Raw genomic sequence first — 21,280 nt, 5'->3', positions numbered from 1 at the left:
ACTTTTCCCTCCAAGTGGTGTTCCCACACGCACCACCAGCCTGCGCCTGGGCCTGGGGCTTGGCAGGCAGCCTGACTCAGGCCGTGCTAGTGATAGGACATGCCCATGCCTGGACCTCTTAGAATAATTCTCAAGCTGGCCTTGCTGTTTCTGTCTCCCTCCTGGTCCTCACCCCAACAGAAGCCTTATGGAAAACTGGAAGTGGTGAATGAAGAGTGCAAAAATCACTTGCACAAAAGACTGGGAGCTCGGCTGAGAGCTCTCAAGTGATACTGTCAAGACCAGCACAAAAATTGGAAAGGTCAGGTACATTAACCAGCTTGAATATGTCAAGCAGCTAACAGATGATGTCAATGATGTGCTCCAAATTTATTTGAAAGCAATCAATGATCATGTTGGGAAAACTTGGCAATCTTTGAAGAAGGATACCATAGCTACATCTACCATTGCACCAGCTCAGATCAGAAACTCAGCATTCTTTGTGCCCAGATAATCAATGATCATACAAGGTATCTCTGGCTAAACGTGAAAAACTCAAGCCCCATGAAAAAATAAATGGCCACTTCACTGTTGGGTATGAACAAGTGAGTGTGGTTTTGCAAATTTACAAGAACCTCTCCATCAAAGAACTTCTACAACGCTGCCTCAAGAGAAAAACCCCAAACCCTAACAGAAAGTGATTTTGCAAGTTTACAAGGACCTCTCCACCAAAGAACTTCTACAACGCTGCCTCAAGAGAAAAACCCCAAACCCTAATGACAACCTGCACAGTAAGGTGTGGGGTAAGTGCCCTAAAGCCAATTTTGTTGGGTACAAGGTGTTGTTCTCATTGCAAGTGACTATTCTCCAGCACAACTTTGGCTAGGAAGAGGGGGCTGCAACGACTTCATTGGGTCTTCCCAGAACAGGTTTCACCAGAAAGTCTATGAGCTTCTTCGAAGGGAAGTAGCTCATGTCCCTTGCAATGAAGAAGAGCAAGAGGAAAAAAGCCACAAGATCTCAGCATTATGCACCTGAGGCCTTCTAAAGACTCAAACTTAGCAACAGTGAACTTGGTGGTGCCAGGTGAAACCATTTTTTATATAATCATTAATACTGTATATGCTGTGTACAGTGTATACATGTGAATGTAGGCTATATTGATGTTTATATAAAAGTATTATGCAGAACTCATCAGAGAGTGAAGGAGGGGGCCAAGTACCAGGATCTTAGAAGTAACTCAACAACGTGCACTTGGTGAGTTCACATACATTTTGATTCCAATTTTTTTCTGTTGTTCGTTTTTCATAGATTTCATTAAAATTAACGCAAGTTGTAGCTAGATAGTTGATTTATATGCACAAAAAGTTTCATCATGATTGGTCTTTCTGGTCTTCAAGAATCAGAAGTGCATAAACTACAACATTGCAAAACTTCTAAGTGCATTTTCTCAAAACTGTACTTTGTACAGTTCAAAGCAATAGAACTCAGAGGATTTAAGAGACATTTTTATGGGGTAAACGGCCTTTTGAGCAAAAAACAGACACCTAGAATTTGGTTTAGCCAACTTTTAAAACATGCAATACAATCTTTTTAGCTATAAGGTAAATGTATATGATTTTGGGTAGAATTTGAAATATTCATAGTTTATAACTAAAGATTTATAGAAAAATCGGTTAAGCCAAATGCTTCTAGTGTAGGGTGTACTTAATTTGAAGGAAAATGGGGTGCAGGTATGCAAGATTACGGATGTTATATAGTGATGTAAAAAATGGTTTTCGGTCATGAGTTAGACAGTTTATAGATAAATTTACGAAATTTGGCTGGGATCTTTCTTGTATGTATCTGCACACCCCAAATCGACCAGTCAGTAAGGACCCCCCCCCCTCCTCCCCAAGCTACCCCTAATTTAACTAGGAGAATCTTAGGTCCTACAATGGACCTCATAGGAAACAATAGTTACAGTTACTGGCTATATTGTTAACCCCTACACCGCGGGCTTGTTTACCAATTACTTGCGTGTCCCGCGGGGTTAGTTGGGCTCCGACAGACTCTCAAAAAATATTTGTTAAAAATCAGTTATTAGTCCTAGAATAATAAAATTATATATGCTTATAGCACATACCTTCAGCTTTCTCCTGGAATGATTGTTGAGCCTTCGTCTGTTTTCGTAGGACTTGTGGAGACCTCTGAATTAGGGTAACTAAGTCTCCACTTTACACTTCCCGACAACCCGTTATATGATTACCACAGCCAGATACAAACACTATAAACACTATTCTACCATTTTCAAGTAGTTTGGGATCCATACTAAAAAAAAAAACAGTGTGAAAGCAATGGAAATTACGAGCGCGTCTGATCGCCGCACTTGCGCTAGTTCGTTCTAGGCACTCTGTCATTTATTATTCATAAAACCCCTCACACTTTATATTTCTATTACTATATCACACTTATATATATCTGGAGTCTTTCTCCATAAGTTTCCTTCAGTCGTATTATTTTATTGTCACTGAAGTAATTCTATTTTTCAGTCAGTAAAATACGTAGAGAACCACTGATTCACTCTCACTGTTATAACATAAATTATTTGTACTCATATTCTTATATTACTAATTACTTACATTACCATTTACATTTTCTATTCTATTTTCAATATTTACCCTTCTATTTTACTTACAATATGTTATTCACTGTCACTTTCAGTAAGATGAAACTATAATACACTGTTCAATCATATGAACTGAACATCCATTGCTTTCACCTGCTATTTACACATTATTTACACATTATTTCCAAATAATTCTGCTTCCACACTTGCACTGTTAGAACTGCTTCTGGCTGTGATAATCGAAGAAGCAGGTTACACAGAGGGGAACCTGGCATTCAGTGCACTGCCAAGAGGTGCGTTTATGCTCAGGTGTGCAGCGTGTGGTATGCGCACATACCTGACACCTGCGAATCGCAGCCTTCCTTTTCCCTGTGGCAGGCATTAGCTCAAGTCTGTGCCGATCCATATACGCCCTCTGCTCAAGTCGGTCGGGAAGTGTAACTGGATGGCGCCTTGGAGTTGCTGCTTGCACCTTACCATATTTTTCCAGCAGCTGCTGGACACAAGTCCTGGCGAACAACCTCAGGGAGAAGGATTTGGGTGGCTTTACCTTCAACTTGTACAGGATGAAGGCGTTCAGCATCGTCATATCTACGAGATGCAGAAAAACTTTCCTGTACCACCTAGTATTCTTCCTGAGGCAGTCGATCTCACCAATCATCATGTCGGACTTGTCCACCAGCCGCATGTTTATATTATAGTCCAACACAGCATCAGGTTTCATCACAGGTTCGCCTGTCCTACGGTCGACCTTCCCACTGTCTCTCATCTCCCCCTTATGTACGGTGGTGAGCATGTGCACGACTCTCTTGTCATGCCACCGTATTGCCAGCATCTTCTCAGACTTGGGTAGGTGCACGTCTCCTCGCTGCGAGTTTCCCGCCTCTGGGAATTTGGGGAAGTTGGCACGATTACTTTTCACAGTGCCGCAGGAGCCAATGCCGTGCTCAAAAAGGTATTTGGCAAGTTTCGGTGCTGTATAGTAGTTGTCTGTATACAGCACATGATTCCCACCAAAATACTTTTCTAGGAGCAGTTTCACTACACAGCCTGAGAAGCCAAGGGGGTGTGTTTTATCGAGATCGACAGTGCTGGCTGAATATATGACGAAGTCAAGGATGTACCCCGTCTTACAGTCGCACAGTACAAAGAACTTAATTCCAAAGCGATGGCGTTTGCTTGGAATGTACTGGACAAACCGAAGACGTCCTCTGAACAGAACCAAGGACTCATCAATGACAACCTTCTGAAATGGGTGGAAGAATAACATGAACTTATCCTTCATTCTGTTCAGAATCTCCCGGATCTTCCAGAGTGGGTCGGTTTGGGAAGGTACATCATTATCGGCAAAGTGCAGGTTTCCCATGATGTTCCGGAAGCGCTCTCTGGCCATGTACTTGTTGAAGGTCGGTGAGGGTAGTAAGGGGTCCATGGACCAGTATTCTTCCAACTCATGCTTCTTGGAGTGTGGCATAAGTAGCATGAGGGCAAAGAACACATACAGCTCCTGCACTCCCAGCATGGTCCACTGTTGCATCTTGGCTGCACCTGTACCACTAGCAGCACGTTGTGATTCGAACCTGTTGGTCTCATCACATATGTGCTGCATGACTTCGTCATCTAGGAAGGCCAAAAGGTAGTCGACACACTCAGCATTTTCGTCCATAGTGAAGGCAGGCTGAACTCCTGACGAGCTCTCACCGAAAACCAGGTTTTCGGGGACAAAATCTGACCCTTCCGTCCACGCGAAGGCGTCCAGGATTCCCTGGCGTGGTGGTGGAGGGATGGTGGTGGTGGTGGTGGTGGAGGTTGGCTGAGAGGGAGGCTTATCTCGGTCAAGGTCACTCGCACTGACCCTAGGTTGCTGTACAGCACTAGCAGCCCTTACCCTACTAGCTAAACTACTTCTCACTCTCTTAGATCTACCTCTACCTCTACGGCCGGCCTTCACTGTTGATGCTGGTGGTGACTCCGACGACGAAGACTCCGGAGATAACTCAGCCGACGATGATGACGAGATTAGTAAAGCGGGGCTTGGGGAACGGGGAGGTGAATGCTCTCGTGACTCATGGTGGGCTGGGTCACGTGGGGGCATTGTTCTGGGGCTAACACGCCGCCTTTTCACTCCCTTCCCAAATTCTTTTCCTTCCTGCACTAAAGGCTCCTTTCCCTTGGAGCTAGACACAGATTCACTGGTAGGAGCACTTGTCGCTGTTTCTGGCGCGATAACTTCACCCGGCTCATCACACGATTCACCGGAATCATCAAAATCGCTGTCCATTATTATCATCGACAATTCAGCAAGTTCTCATGCCACTGCAGAGTCACTGAGGCCTTTCCTGCTTGCCTCAACACTTTTCTTGGGGGTAGAGGTCACGGGGCCCTTTGCAATGGGCGCAGAAGCGGCAGGAATGGCGGGGCGCGAGTGCGACATGTTGTCTCTGCAGTGGAGGACAAGGAACTAAATGCCGCGGCTTATCTGAGAAGGGAAGGGTTGACAATGACACTTTAGGCTGACTGCTGCTAACTTACAGGCTAATTTTTTATAGGTAGAAAATCTCGGCAATAAATAAAGAAATAGGTAGTTCCAGGTGAATGTAAATGTCAATTAGGATTCTCCCTTCCTTTCTGGTATATATTTTTATTACAGACATCGATTACAAGGCATAAATCAAAGGGGAAATTACCGTGGTAATGTAGCGAATGAATGCACGTGAGGTTTTGTCAGGTGATAATTAGGCAATTTCTGGAGTATAACACTATCACTTACCTGTTTTTTTTTTTGGTATATATTATTGGGTAAAAATATTGGGCATAGGGCTTATTTCAATGGATGAAATCTGTGGAAAAAGAAGGGGGAAATTTCCGTAGCGCAGCGCGGCGTGGGAGGTGAGAGGAGAGGGTAATGGAGGGCAGGTAGGGAGGGGAGTCACGAAGGGGGTAAATTATCTGAGAAGGGAAGGTTTGACAATGACACTTTAGGCTTACTGCTGCTAACTTAGGGGAGCCCAGTGATAGTTCGGCCAGGAGGATGGTTCGGCCACTGGCCTTCCTGAATAATGTAGGGGACCTAGATCATTGAGATTTCACATGAAGTTGCGTGATCTTGCCGACAAATGGCACATGTGTTTTTGTTTTGGTTGGCCGGGAAACAGCAACATCAGGTTAGATTTTATGATTTTTCATGACCCCTATGTACTTTTTCGGTGATCCAACGTAAGCAGTAGCTCCTTTAATACTTCAGGGTTGTTATCCATATATAGTGCAAATATCATTTATTGTCTATAGGTGACATGAGAGTAGATAACACTCGAACAGCTTATGAACTCTGGGTTTCGGGGCACCATGTGTACATCTTTATACATGGAGGATGATTCGGCCACTTGAAGTGAGGGATGGTTCGGCAGGGTTGCCAGGTGGCCGAACCATCTCTCATAATTATCTAATGATTTATTTTCTTTATTTAACGATTTTTTTTCTATCTATCTATCTATCTATATACCTAGGCTGCTTCCCCCAAGGAAAGGGAGGTAGCCGAGACAGGACGACACACTCCCCATTTACTCATCCATTCAAACACATTCATTCGTATCTTAGCCCCAAAGGGGAGAACGGACTGATCCTCACCGCACCACACCGCACAAAGGTCAACTGCGCAATGCAATCAGTGACATCTTCAGCAGGGCCCGACAGCAGAGCTGGTTTACCCCTGCCACATCATAACAGACTCATCCCCTTACCTTTTTTCTATAAAATTACATATTCTCTCTCTCTCTCTCTCTCTCTCTCTCTACTTTCCCTCAGAAATTGATGAAGCTTCTGTTTCAAGAAACGCTATAATTGGAGTATTACCTGAACCAGTTTCACAAAGCACTAAGCGAAGGCAAAGGTATTACAACTTTGGATTTTTGTTTCACTGGATTTAAAATGCGTTAAGAGTAAACAGCATGTAAGAGAAGTAGCTTTCATTTGACTCGGATATTTTCTTTCACAAAATTATAGTTTTATTTTATCTGAGATAGGCAAGAGTAGAGCCATTTAATTTCATTATAAGGAGATTGTTTGTTCCTTGTTTCATTAAAAGGAGATTGTTTAGGTAAAAATAAATCCAATAAATCATGTCAGCACAGATGAAAATTTGATTCTTAATTTTCCTACTGTATTTAATTCTTTAATTGAGCCCCAGAGGCAAGTGGCCAAATCATCCCACATGGTGGCCGAACCATCCAACGCCAGTGGCCGAATCATCCGCACCAAGAGGGATGGTTCGGCCATTTTGGAGACCTTAATAGTTTGGATTACTGCCAAGAAATGACGTAAGTTTAAGAACTGACAATAGCACACAAAAGAGCCAAAAGATGTGGCTTCCTCTTGGAATAAGCAGATTTTAAGAATTTCTTAAACTTTATTTATTATGATTTTTTTTTCGAAAAAGTGGCCGAATCATCACCGCCCTCCCCTACATGCTAATTTTTTATAGGTAGAAAATCTCGGCAATAAATAAAGAAATAGGTAGTTCCAGGTGAATGTAAATGTCAATTAGGATTCTCCCTTCCTTTCTGATATATATTTTTATTACAGACATCGATTACAAGGCATAAATCAAAGGGGAAATTACCGTGGTAATGTAGCGAATGAATGCACATGAGGTGTTGTCAGGTGATAATTAGGCAATTTCTGGAGTATAACACTATCACTTACCTTTTTTTTTTTGGTATATATTATTGGGTAAAAATATTGGGCATAGGGCTTATTTCAATGGATGAAATCTGTGGAAAGAGAAGGGGGAAATTTCTGTAGTGCAGCGCGGCGTGGGAGGTGAGAGGAGAGGGTAATGGAGGGCAGGTAGGGAGGGGAGTCAGGAAGGGGGTAAAATAGCTAAAATGTCAACAATGGATGGGAGTACAGATGAGATTTGGAGTGCTGACTAGTGTTGGACATTGGCAGTACTGATATATGATACAAGCCACCACTTGAGAGCCCGGGATAATTCAAAATAACACAGAATCACAAAAGTGACGCCCCGCGGTATGATCCATTGTAGCCGAGCGTCACGAAAGTGACGCCCCGCGGTTAAGGGGTTAAGCAGAGGTCAGCTAAATTGTACATATGAGCAATTGCAATACAACCTTGGAATGAAGAAAACTTAGTGACTACGCTGTCTGCCTTGCAGCACAATGACAGTCATCTGTCAGTCCCAGGATTAAAATAAATGTTATACAGTATTCGACAGAACTTCAGGACGCTTCTTAACATTTTGTACTACGAGAATCTCCAATCTGAAAATAATGGTCAGTGGCAGAAAAGTAATATAATAAACATCGTACTTAAGAATCGTACCCAAGAGTCTGATCTAACCTTCATAAGGCGGACAATGGGAGTTCGATGAGCACTGTTCAGCTTAGCTACTGTGTACTTAGATTTGTGGTAGCTGGTGATGTAGCCAGCTCGACCATCCAACACCGACTGCACTGCAGCATCGTCTGATGGCAATGAGACAAACTGCTTATACAGTTCCTGAAAGATGTGAAACTGCATTGTGATACGGATTTTTCAACTTTACACTCGGCAACTTTACCATGATGAACACCATAAAATTAAATGCATGCAGTAAACAATACCGGGTCGTAGTGTGAGCCCACGGAGACTTCGTGACCCCTCTCCCTTGGCAATTTATTCTGCACATTGCACCTCAATATATTCTTGAATGATATTGATGTAATTTTTGTTGACGTTAAATCTATATAAATAACATGCAAGAGAATGTTAAGATGTAATATGCAAAAAAAAAAAATCACCATGTAAATTTTGCCATGAAGAATCCCCTAATACTTAAAATAAGGATCACAACTCGTTACATTGCATTTGTTAGAGGAATTTTTCAGTCCTTACTGTGAGATAAAGGTTCACAGATGTCTTCATAAGGTTGCCAAAAACTGGTCCCAATCCAACAATGGTGAGACCTGACTCATAAAAATCCTTGTATGTGTCAGTGGTGTGAGGTTGACGTGTGACAGTTAGGAAGGCGGTGAGGTTGGAGCTGTAAGACAACCCCATCACCATCGCATACAGCCACAGGAAGGCTACGATCACGCGGCTGGTGTTGGTAGTGGGCTCCCGTGCCGGGGGTTCTTGTAGGTGCATGGAGATGGCGTGGAGGTAGCTCGAGGTCAGAGACTCCAAGTAAGACGTCTTGCCCAGGCTGATGGAAAAAAACAAAAAAAAAGTTCGTGTTTAAATTTTTAGAAATTTTGCGGGCATTAAGAACATGTTATGAAAGGAAGGAAGCAAGAACTTTCAAGAGAACAGCTGAGCAGACAGATGACACAGTAATAGGAAAGAATGCAGTGACAACATTGGATTTGATGATCTTAAGAGAAAAGATAGAGTATGGATATTAATACCTATTTCAGTATAAACGGTAACTGCATAGCCGAGTAGAACATTTTGTTAGCGAAAGTTAACTTGCATAGATGATAGGTTTGGAAAACAGGAAAAGAAGACATGGCAACTGGTACTGAAAGCATAAGAAAAGTAAAGCATGAAACAGCATGTACTGATGACGTAATAATACCTCAATAAAAAGAGAAAAAAGAGAAGTGGAATGGTTCGACTACATTATGTATGCCTTAATCGAGGGTAGAGATCTTAAAACAGGCAGAAAGTATAAAGTGAACACCCATACAAAGGCAAAAGTAGTGATTGTGAATTCAAAAATTTTAGACTTACAGTAAAGTTTTTTTTCTTTTTTTACCTATCAGAGAGAGTGTAAGAAAAAGTGATGACTGGAAGAATAATACATCACTCAAACCAAAATTTTCCGACGGAACAAGGTTTTCATTAGCAGCAAGGAGAGAGAGAGAGAAAGAGTCAGGGGTTTGCTATGAACAATACTTATAATATGGCAGATATAGGTGTGTGAGACATGGGCAGCCATCCAGGGCTGCATCTTGCCAAGGATGACACGGGGCGACTACACAAAATAATTGATATGGTGACATTTGGGCGATTGATTTTTTTATGGTTCATTTGCACATCGTCACTGATGTCATGTCACCTTGTTGGTCAATTAACCCTGTCGGAGTGGGCGCCCTAATTCTAGTTTGTGAGCTAGACAGGCTGCTGCTTGCTGGGAAGATGCCATACCTATCAAAGTGAAAATGAATTCCAAACAATAATATTTGGAATTCATTTTCACTTTGATAGGTATGTGAGTACGTTTAAGTACTTGGGTGAAGTGCTTGAAAGGGTACAGCATGGAAGAAAGGTTGCTGGTTCCTTGAAAACAGTGATAAGAAACAGGGAAGTGAGCATGGAAATGAAAAAGTTAGTACATGACCAGTGGCGTACCGAGGGGAGGGGAGCATGCGGCCATGAGCCCCCCCTTTTGCGATTGATATATATATATATATATATATATATATATATATATATATATATATATATATATATATATATATATATCATCTCATCAGCCGTTTGAGTGTCCACTGCAGGACCGGCCTGTCCCGACCGAAGTGGGGACGATACAGCCAATGTATCTCGACGAAGTGGCTTAGGCTGTGTAGTAAAGACTGTATGTAGGGTGAGAAGTGCTTGTAAGTGTACTTGTAGTTTTGGAGTGGCTTTGGATGTGTGCTTGTAGTCTGTGAACCAAGTGTAATCGGCCCACGCAAGCCGACTTTACAGTATGCGACACTGGTTCAACCACAGCACCCCTTATGTCCGCCAATGCAGTACATGGCCTGAAGGATGCTCCCAAAGTTTATTACCCTGGCGGGGCGCGAACCCTATTCCTTCAGTATTCGAACATGCACACTTTACCACTGTACCACAGAGGCTCCATATATATATATATATATATATATATATATATATATTGCCAGACGCCTCAATCCCGTTTGGGGTGGCCACAAACAAATCGCTTCCACGTCGCCCTGTCCCCCGCCATTTCACTGTACCGCTCCCAACTCATCCCCCCCTCTCTCATATACCTCTCCACCCCATCCCTCCATCTCATCCTCGGCCTCCCCCTCCCTCTTCCTCCCTCCACCTCACTCACATACACTCTCTTCGTCAGTCTTTCACCCTCCATCCTCTGCACATGGCCAAACCACCCCAGTGTATTCCTCCTAACGCTTCCTATCACATCCACATCCACACCACAACGCTCCTTTATATTTTCATTTGTCAGCCTGTCTCTCCATGTGACTTGTTACGGCTATAATTATTACTCCTCCGCCTCATCCCTCGTGAACTCCCATCTTTTGACTGAAGTCAAGCACTCGTCCACCTCACGCTACCAGCGCTCCATCTGTTGACTGGATTTGATACTACTAGTTTCCCAACATGTCACCTGACTTTCCCTCCCTTTTTCTGTGTGAAGCGAGGTTGCCTGATTATCTGGTTTCCCGCGCAAGTTCAGTTCACACTCATCCTCTGCCCTGGGAATATCTTAGTGAACCACTCCTGACCTTTACCTGGAAGCCTGTGTTATAGGGAACCCATCTTCAACGCCTTCTTTTGCTGTAAACCATGAGTATCAGTTTTCTCCTTGCATTAGTTCATTAATCTTCTGATGGTGAATGGCTTTAGGTATTTATATTGTTTTTTTCTTAGGTTTAGTTAGGTTTAGGGTTGTAATTATTGTATGTTTAGTTTGTTAAATTAAATGAATAATCAACCAAATCATTATCAATCTACCCTGTAGTTTGTCTAGTTGCATAGTGTTCATGATCCTTCTCTTTTCTTATTGCTTTCCATGGGTCTTCATAGGGTAGATAGTTAAATACTCCCCATGGATCGTAATAAATGGCGACCGTGACAGGACCTATTTCAGCTAGACAGACATTTACAGTAATGGTGTTTTGAGGGGTTGCTGTTGCTTGTTCCCATAGATTTTAAATTTTCCTTGATGTATTTAGCATTTTGGTATTAGTGTGAAACTTGTTTCCATTCGATTTAAAATCCTTGATGCAATAAACATTTTGGTATTTGTGTGAACTTGTCAGCACATAGGTTTATAGGTTCAGGAGTCTTCATAGAACTTATCTTTCATTTTTAACGAAATACAGGGTCGTTATAAGTTCTATCAAATGTGGGGAATATATCCGGATCGTTTATAATGCCGTATCCCACGCTCCAGTGAGGTCTACATCTGCTAGTTGCGATAGGGCAAGTGGCTAGTTTGATACACTCACTCTTCCAAGTCCCAGATTATTCAAGAATCAAAGTTGTTTTGTCTTATCCTATAATCAGGGGTAATCCGGATCATGCTAAAAGCCGTCATCCTCTGCTCTTAATCATAGACAACGACTTTCGTAAGTTAATATTTTGGTCAAGGCTCTGGAAGTTTCCAGGACTTCAAAGAGTTTTCTTCCTGTAATCTGTGTCTAAAATATAACTTACCATAATTTTCTCATACATTTTAATCATGTTTGACCTTCAAAGATTTGTTGAAAATCCTAGCCATGAGCAATTAAAAGACTTAAAGAAAGATGAGTGGAAAAGCATTGCTACCTACTTCCAAATAGAAATTGAACCTCGTATGACAAAAGAGGTCTTAAAAAACACAATTATAGAGTCTTTAGTTCAAAGGGAAGTCCTGGGGACAGAGGCTATTGATGTTTTGACTCCTACGAGTTATTCCTTTCCTACTAGGGTTGATAATCCTTATTCAACTCATACTAAACAAGGACACAGTGACCCAGTGGAGATGGAAAGATTAAGATTAGAATATCAGCTTAAGATAGAACAATTAGCTCAAGAAGAGAGAATGAGAACAGAACAATTAGCTCAAGAAGAGAGAATGAGAACAGAACAATTAGCTCAAGAAGAAAGAATGAGAACAGAACAATTAGCTCAAGAAGAAAGAATGAGAACAGAACAATTAGCTCAAGAAGAGAGAATGAGAACAGAACAATTAGCTCAAGAAGAGAGAATGAGAACAGAACAATTAGCTCAAGAAGAGAGTAAAAATGAAAGAATTACAAATAAGAGAGCTTGAAGCAAATGCAAATTCAAACCTTAGGGAAAAGGAAATTGAATTGAGAGAGAAATTAACTGCGTTTAAACCACACAAGGAAGCTGCTTTATTGCCTCAGTTTGATGAGAATGATGTGGATGGATTTTTAAACACATTTGAGCACATTGCCAAGAAAAATGAGTGGCCTGAACAACACTGGATATCAGTCTTGGTCCCAAAGCTGATCGGAAAAGCTCAGAGAGTTTATAATAGTTTTGATGATAAAAATGATTATAATGGTTTAAAGACTAGTATTCTTCGTGCATATTCAATTTCTCCTGATGGATATCGACAGAAGTTCAGAAAACATGTAAAATCAATTTCTCATACTTATGTGGAGTTTGCAAATGATAAATTAAGACAGTTTAAGAAATGGCTTGAAACAACTAACACCTCAACATTTTCAGACCTGGTTAATCTCATGGTTTTGGAAGAGTGGAAGAGTAAGTTGCCATTCACCATCCTGAAGCATGTGGAGGAGCAAGGACAGAAGGATCTCATGAAAGCAGCGGAGTTGGCTGACGCCTATGATTTATTGATGGGATCTCTAAATAACAGGTGTGGTTCCATCTCAGGTGTTAAGTACTCCTCTGGTGTAAGCTCCGGTATGGTGGGTGGTAAGCAGAGCTCTTCACACTTGATGCCTTGGACTCAAAATATCTCCAATATATCCTGTAGTTATTGCAAAAAGCCAGGTCATTCTATCCAGTCCTGCAAACACCCTAATTGTAAAACTTCAAAAAACATGTTTAACCCCAAAGAAAAATCTCCTCATGAAATTGAAAAGCCAGTAGTGACTTATGATTCAAATAAGCCTCATCAGAATTCCTTCCTTCCTTTTATGTTTCAGGGTACAGTCTCACTGAATAAAGATGATGAGTCATATCCCATTACTATCTTGAGAGATACTGGAGCATCTCAATCAATTTTGGTCAGAAATGCTATTCCTTGTGTATCTAGTGCCTTCACTGGGGAGAAGGTGATTTTGTCTGACCTTTCATCTAATCCCTCCTATCCCTTAGCTGAAGTTTATCTCCAGTGTGACCTTTTATCTGGAAATGTTAAAGTAGCTGTCAGAGAAGACCCTTTGCCAGTCAAGGGATCTCATCTGCTATTGGGAAATGATTTGGCAGGAGAACTCATTGTGCCTATGGTTTCAGTGGTTGAAAACCCTTTAACTGAGAGCCCAACTGAGATTCTAGATACTGTTGCTCCCCACTTATTTCCCTCCTGTGTTGTAACTAGGTCACAGAAGGCTAAAAAGAACAAAATCAATCCATTACCACCACCTGCTCCCAAGGAATATCTGCTGGATCAGACTATCTCAAAAGAAAACCTAATTAAAGCTCAGAAGGCTGATCCATCACTTGCTACCCTGAGACATGCTGCAGTCGAAGGTAAAGACCTAAATACATTGCCTTGTTTTTACTTCCATGATGGCGTTTTGATGAGAGCTTATAGACCACCAGAACTAAAACATCTTGATACCTGGTCAGAAATCCACCAAGTTGTGATTCCCAAATCTGTCAGACAATCCATCCTTAAACTGGCTCATGACGGGATAGCTGGTCACCTAGGGGTCTTAAAAACTTACAAAAAAATCCTACAACATTACTATTGGTCAGGTCTTAGAAAGGATGTTTCTACTTTTATAAAAACTTGTCATGTTTGTCAAGTGGCTGGTAAACCTAATGAACAGCTTAAGTCTGCTCCACTCCATGCAATTCCTGTAGTGACAGCACCTTTTGAAAAGGTAGTTATTGATTGTGTGGGACCTCTACCTAGGACAAAGAAAGGTAACCAGTACTTATTTACTATCATGGATACTGCAACAAGATACCCTGAAGTCTATCCCCTCAGAAATATCACCTCTAAAACTATAATGAAATCCCTGCTTCATTTGTTCACTGCATTTGGCATCCCTAAAGAAATCCAATCGGATCAAGGGACGAATTTTACCAGTAGGCTTTTCAAAAAAGTTATGGAGGAACTAGAGGTTAAACATGTCACTTCCTCGGCTTATCACCCACAATCCCAGGGCTGTTTAGAAAGGTTCCACCAGACCTTTAAATCAATGTTGAAAAAGTATTGCTTGGAAAACCACAAGGAATGGGATGAAGGCATAGACTTTCTTCTTTTTGCTATAAGGGAGTGTCCTCAGGAGTCTTTAGGATATTCTCCATTTGAGGTATTATATGGACGACAAATAAGGGGTCCCTTGAAGCTTCTGAAAGATCAGTGGTTTAACAGCACTACTCAAGAAAGTCCATCTGTATCTCACTATATTGATAATTTAAGATCTAGATTATCAGAAGTCAGAACGATTGCTAAAGATACCTTATTAAAGGCTCAGTGTAAAATGGAAAGACTTCAACATCCATCGTCTGTTGCACACAGTTACTCCCCAGGAGACAAGGTCTTGCTCTTTCTTCCCATTCCAGGTAGTCCCCTCAGGAGTAAATTCACTGGCCCATATGTAGTTGCCAAAAAACTATCAAAGTTGAATTATGTAGTACACACCCCAGATAGACGTAAAGACTCTCTACTTGTTCATGTGAATTTAATGAAACCTTATTTTACTAGATGCCCAGAGGAGCACTATGCAGAGAGAAATGAGATGAACCCTGTACTGTTTGTGGGAACGGAGCCAGAGCCAGAGCCAGAGACTTCAGACTTGACAAACCCAGAATTGGACCTACCCCAACCGTCCGGTAACCTACCTAACAGCATGATCATGGAATCTCTGTGATTACCTATCAAGTTTGACCAACATACAAAAGGATGACCTAGAATTGTTATTGAAGTCTTATCCTGAAGTTACTGCTGATTTACCAGGGTTTTGTGGTCTCTTAAAACATGACATACGGTTGGTTAGCGATGCTACTAGTCCAATTAAACAGCCAGCATATCGTCTTAATCCTTTAAAAATGAAAGTAATGAAAAAGGAAGTTGAATTCTTAACTGCTAATCACCTTGCAGAACCAAGTTTTTCTCCTTGGGCTTCCCCATGCCTTTTAGTTCCAAAACCCGATGGAAGCCACAGGTTCTGTACAGACTATCGTAAAGTCAATAAGGTCACTGTCTCTGACTCTTATCCCCTACCACTCATAGAGGACTTAATAGATTGCATAGGAAACTCCGAATTTATTAGCACAATAGATCTCCAAAAAGGCTATTACCAGATAGGTATGACAGACAGAGCTAAACTAATATCTGCTTTCATAACCCCATTTGGGTTATATCAGTACACTGTAATGCCATTTGGGTTATCTAATGCTCCGGCCACATTCCAGAGGATCATCAACTTCATCACACAGGATTTGGTTGGGACTTCAGCTTATCTGGATGACCTTGTGGTGATGGCTGACCAGTGGGACGAACACCTGACACGTCTCCATGCCCTCTTCAACAAACTAAAAGAAGTAGGATTTACCATCAACTTAGCTAAATCTACTTTTGGAGACTCTACAGTAACATATCTTGGACATGTTGTGGGACAGGGGCAAGTTCTACCGAAGGAGGCCAATGTGGAAGCAGTTCTAGCGTTCCCAACTCCAACCACCAGAAAGGAAGTCATGAGGTTTTTGGGGATGGCCGGTTTCTATCGTCGTTTTTGTAAGAACTTCTCCAGTGTTGCAGCTCCACTGACTGATCTCACTGCACTTCGAACCCCCTTCAAGTGGACCTCTGCCTGCGAGACTGCCTTTCAACGTCTGAAAACTTTTCTTGCCAGCAGACCTGTCCTCAGAACTCCTGACCACTCGCAACCTTTCCATCTTCATATCGATGCTAGTGGAGTTGGGGTTGGTGCTGTTTTGCTGCAAACCAACCCAGTGAGTGGTGTTCTCCATCCTATTGCCTACTATTCGTCGAAGCTGAAAGGACATCAACGGGGCTACTCCACAATTGAGAAAGAGGCTCTAGCTCTCGTGCTAGCAATCAAGAAGTTCGAGTGCTATCTTCGCCACCATCCTCATCCTACTACTGTCTTTACGGACCACAATCCTCTTGTATTTCTCCAGACTATGAAGAATTCCAATCAACGGATTCTACGATGGGCCCTGCTTGTTCAGCCATTTAATCTTCAAGTTCAGCATATAAGGGGTGTTGACAACATTCTCGCGGATACCCTGTCGAGACATCCCATCGAGGCTACAGAGTAATCTACCTCCTTCGTGCTTCCACTGCGTAGGTCTTTGTGGGGGAGGTGTTACGGCTATAATTATTACTCCTCCGCCTCATCCCTCGTGAACTCCCATCTTTTGACTGAAGTCAAGCACTCGTCCACCTCACGCTACCAGCGCTCCATCTGTTGACTGGATTTGATACTACTAGTTTCCCAACATGTCACCTGACTTTCCCTCCCTTTTTCTGTGTGAAGCGAGGTTGCCTGATTATCTGGTTTCCCGCGCAAGTTCAGTTCACACTCATCCTCTGCCCTGGGAATATCTTAGTGAACCACTCCTGACCTTTACCTGGAAGCCTGTGTTATAGGGAACCCATCTTCAACGCCTTCTTTTGCTGTAAACCATGAGTATCAGTTTTCTCCTTGCATTAGTTCATTAATCTTCTGATGGTGAATGGCTTTAGGTATTTATATTGTTTTTTTCTTAGGTTTAGTTAGGTTTAGGGTTGTAATTATTGTATGTTTAGTTTGTTAAATTAAATGAATAATCAACCAAATCATTATCAATCTACCCTGTAGTTTGTCTAGTTGCATAGTGTTCATGATCCTTCTCTTTTCTTATTGCTTTCCATGGGTCTTCATAGGGTAGATACAGTTAAATACTCCCCATGGATCGTAATAGACTCCACAGGCTTCTCTTAAATAACTTATTTCCACTGCTCTCACTCATGACTTGTGTCCTTCCAGCAACGTCCAAGCTTCACTTCCATACGTTAGAGTTGGTATCACAATACTGCATGTAGTAACTTTTTTCACTTCCATGATCACTTCCCTGCTTCTTATCACTACTTTCAAGGAACCAGCAACCTTTCTTCCCTGCTGTACCCTTTCAAGCACTTCACCCTCCAAACCTCCATCCTTACTCATCACACTACCCAAGTACTTAAACGTACTCACATTTTCCAATTCTTCACCATCCAACCTCGCTGTACATTCACTGACTTCACCTCTGTCAAAGACCATCACTTTACTCTTCCCTACATTCACCTTTAGATTCCGTTTCTTACACACTCTCCCAAACTCATCCACCAAACCTTGCAGCTCTCCTTTGTCTTCATTCAACAACACAGTACCATCTGCAAACAACAGTACAGGGAGTTTCCAAACACTGCCCTCTCTCACCAGGGCCACTCCAACATCCACTACTCTACATTGTACCTCTTTTATTACCACATCCATGTACAGATTGAACAACCACGGAGACATGACACATCCCTGTTTCAACCCAACTTTCAAAGAGAAAAATTCACTCAGTTCACCATCCACACGCACTGCAGCCTTAGCACCATCATACATACTCTTCACAGCATTCAACAACTTCCCATCTACTCCATATATTTATAATACATTCCACAATCCTTGTCTATTCAACCTGTCATATGCTTTCTCCAAATTCATGAAAGCCGCATACAACTTCTTTCCCTTCTCTAGAAACTTTTCCACTAAAGATCTAAGAATGAATATCTGATCTACACAACCTCTTCCCTTCCTAAAGCCTTCCTGTTCATCTCCAACAAATTCCTCTGTTCTTTCTCTAACTCTGTCAATAAGTATCCTACCATACACTTTTCCTATTATACTACAGTAAGAAGACAGATGCCCCTATGATTACCACACACTTCTTTTCCCCTTTTCCTTTGTACAAAGGAATAATTATATATTATATAATATATATGTATACTGTATATTTGTTCATATGGTCCAGTATACCTGTCTATTCTGCTAAGTTGTAAAAAAAAAAAAAAAAAGTGACCGTTTGAATTTTAGTAGCATAAGGTTATTGTAGACTGAAATATAACTCAGCGGCAAAGAGTACTTAACCCGTGGCGTCCCGTTGACGTACTTCCACGTCCTCACGTTATGCCACTGCCAATCCCGTTGACGTACTTGAACGTCCTGCAATTGCAAGGTTCATAATTTCCACAATTTTCAAATTTCGCGCGAGATTTTCGATTCGCCCACGTACCCAAGCCTTCCCTACCTTCCGCCAGGCGGGCAGCGTCCTAGACCCCGCATGACCCGCGCTCACCCTTGTCTTGGTCACTCACCTGCTAGCAGTGACCCAGGTCAGACATGGTGCGGAAAGGTCTCTCAGACGAGGAAATTGCATCCGCCCTGGAAGCCTTCACTGGAGATAGTGATTCTCCACTTGACGATGATGTGGTGGATCGCAATTACGTCCAGCCAGAGGAAGAAATAAGTAGCAGTGATGAAGTGGTCCCTTCGCCCCGGAAAACGCGGTATGTGACATACCGTAAGGCAAGGGAAGGCCAGCCTGCTCCCCAACCACGTGCACGGCTATCTCTCCATCCTGAATCTGATGAAGACGAGGATGAGGACGATGAGGATGACGGCAGCTTAGGACGTGATATCGCCTCGTGGTTGGGAAAAGAAAAAATATCACCCCGAGGATCAGAAGGTGGGGTGAGAAGACATATAAGGTATGGTGAAAGTCTTTTGTCTGGGGAAGTGGCAAGTGGTGTGGTGGGATTGCTGGGTGAAAGGGAAGTGTTGTGGTGGCAGCGCGGGGTGAAAGTGAAAGTGGTGTGGGGGTAGTGCGGGGTGAAGGGGCAAGTGGTGTGAGGGAGGCAGCACGAGCACATGGTGCACATAGGCCTAGGGGAGAGGAGGTGGAGCCACTCCCCAGCACGTCTTTTGCCCCACAATATTCCCAAACTTCCTCCCCACAGCCCCAGGATGTGGCGAAAGGAAGGAAAGGGAAGGGAAAGGGTAAAGGAAAAGGGAGAGGGAAGAGAAGTGCGAGTGATGAGAGGTGCCGCTCTCCACCTCCCCAACCTCCCCCACCACCCTCACCTCCCCACCCTGATGAAGGGGACGATGGGGACGTGGCTGGAGACGGTGGTGTCTCGTGGAACTGGGAAGATGGGAGTAATTTTACTCCCATCATTCACCCTTTCACTGAGGAGTGGCGGTCTGGTTGCACGGCTCCAGGTGTGCATGCGGGTTCGTCTAGGGTGGATTTTTTCCACTTGTTCTTTGGGGAGGCATTTGTGGGGCGCATAGTTGAACAGACTAATATATTTTTACGAACACAGCGCCATGAAAGTGAACGTTTGGGAACCACGAGCAGGCATTCCCAACAATATGACTATCCCGTTACAATTTCAGAGATGTTCTTATTTTTTGCCCTGGTTCTCTTGATGGGTGTGGTAAGGAAAAACCAAATTCCTGCCTACTGGACAACTGACCCAATGATCCTCACACCTTTCTTTGGAAAGGTGATGAGTCGTAACAGATTTCAGTATATTCTCGGCCGCCTCCACTTTTTTGATGCAGAAGATCCAGCCAATGCAAATAACACAGATAAAATGAGGAGAATTAGGCTGGTATTTGATCATTTACGGGAAATGTTCTGCTCCTCATTTTATCCCTACAGAGACCTCGTCATAGACGAGAGTCTTGTGTTGTGGAGAAGCAATATTTACTTTAGGCAGTACATACCCAGCAAGAGACACCGTTTCGGGTTCAAGATTTTTGTTATGTGTGACTGTAAGACTGGTTATGTGCAAGACATAGTCTTGTACACGGGCGCACAGACAGATATAACAGAAGATCGGAGTATAGGACTCTCTGGGGTCGTGGTGAAGACAATGATAGAGGAGTACCTTCATCTTGGTCATGTGTTGTACCTGGACAACTGTTACACTAGCCCTCTTCTCGCTAGGTTCCTCCACCAACACGACACCGGAGTCTGTGGTACAGTCAAGAGAAACCGTCACCATATGGTCAAGATAGGGAGGAAACTTGACAAGAACGAGGTGGTTTTCTTCCAGGCCAATAACATCCTTGCCACCCTGTGGAACCACAACAGGGAAGTTTGCCTCCTATCAACTGTTCACAGCCCCCTGATGCACCGCACAGACTCCGTGGATCACCGTAGCGAGAGGAGGCGCAATGTATGGAAACCCGAGTCTGTACTGGACTATAATCTGAACATGAGGCAAGTGGATCAGTCAGACTCGATGATTTCAAGTGTTGACTGTGCCAGGACCACGATGAAGTGGTACAAGAAACTCTTCTTCCACATGCTCGACATCACGGTCCTGAACGCCCACTACCTGCTCGCCATGACCACCGGAGTATCCGAGACCTTTGAGGGGTTTGTGAGGGAGCTGGCACGTGAAATAATCGCCAAGCATGCACAGGACAGACCCACACACCGCACCCTCACCCCCATGGCTGCCCAGACTCCCCTACGTCTTGCAGGATGCCACTATCCTAGCACAATCCCTTCCGACCCAAACTGTCGTAAACCCCAGTGCCGCTGCCATGTATGTAAGCACTCGACAGTCAGACCATCCACTCAGAGAAAAGACACAAGGCACGAGTGTGTCGAGTGCAATGTTGCGTTGTGCCTTCAGCCTTGTTTCAAAGAGTACCATAATTTCCTACACTACTGAAACTGTGTGGGATGGTGATATGACGCTCATTATAATGGTAAGGCCAGTCAGTAGGTGCTAAG

At 42.9% G+C, this 21,280-nt stretch overlaps 1 protein-coding gene across 1 annotated transcript in view; it reads right to left on the bottom strand.

Moving 5' to 3' along the window:
* Window positions 1-21,280, bottom strand: part of LOC145397278 (uncharacterized) — a 149,481-nt gene that overhangs the window by 37,091 nt on the left and 91,110 nt on the right. The window contains exons 14-15 of the mRNA XM_080270474.1: window positions 8,480-8,789; window positions 7,946-8,104 (exon numbers count right to left, since the gene is read on the bottom strand). Coding sequence (XP_080126600.1) covers window positions 7,946-8,104; window positions 8,480-8,789 — 469 coding nt within the window. The remainder of the gene's footprint in view (window positions 1-7,945; window positions 8,105-8,479; window positions 8,790-21,280) is intronic.

Source organism: Coenobita brevimanus, chromosome 40, assembly GCF_032717465.1.
Source record: "Coenobita brevimanus isolate Jiangsu-jjx chromosome 40, ASM3271746v2, whole genome shotgun sequence".
NCBI classification, from domain to species: Eukaryota; Metazoa; Arthropoda; class Malacostraca; order Decapoda; family Coenobitidae; genus Coenobita; species Coenobita brevimanus.
Note: the sequence above shows the minus strand (reverse complement) of the source record. Positions and strands in the feature narration are given on the sequence as shown.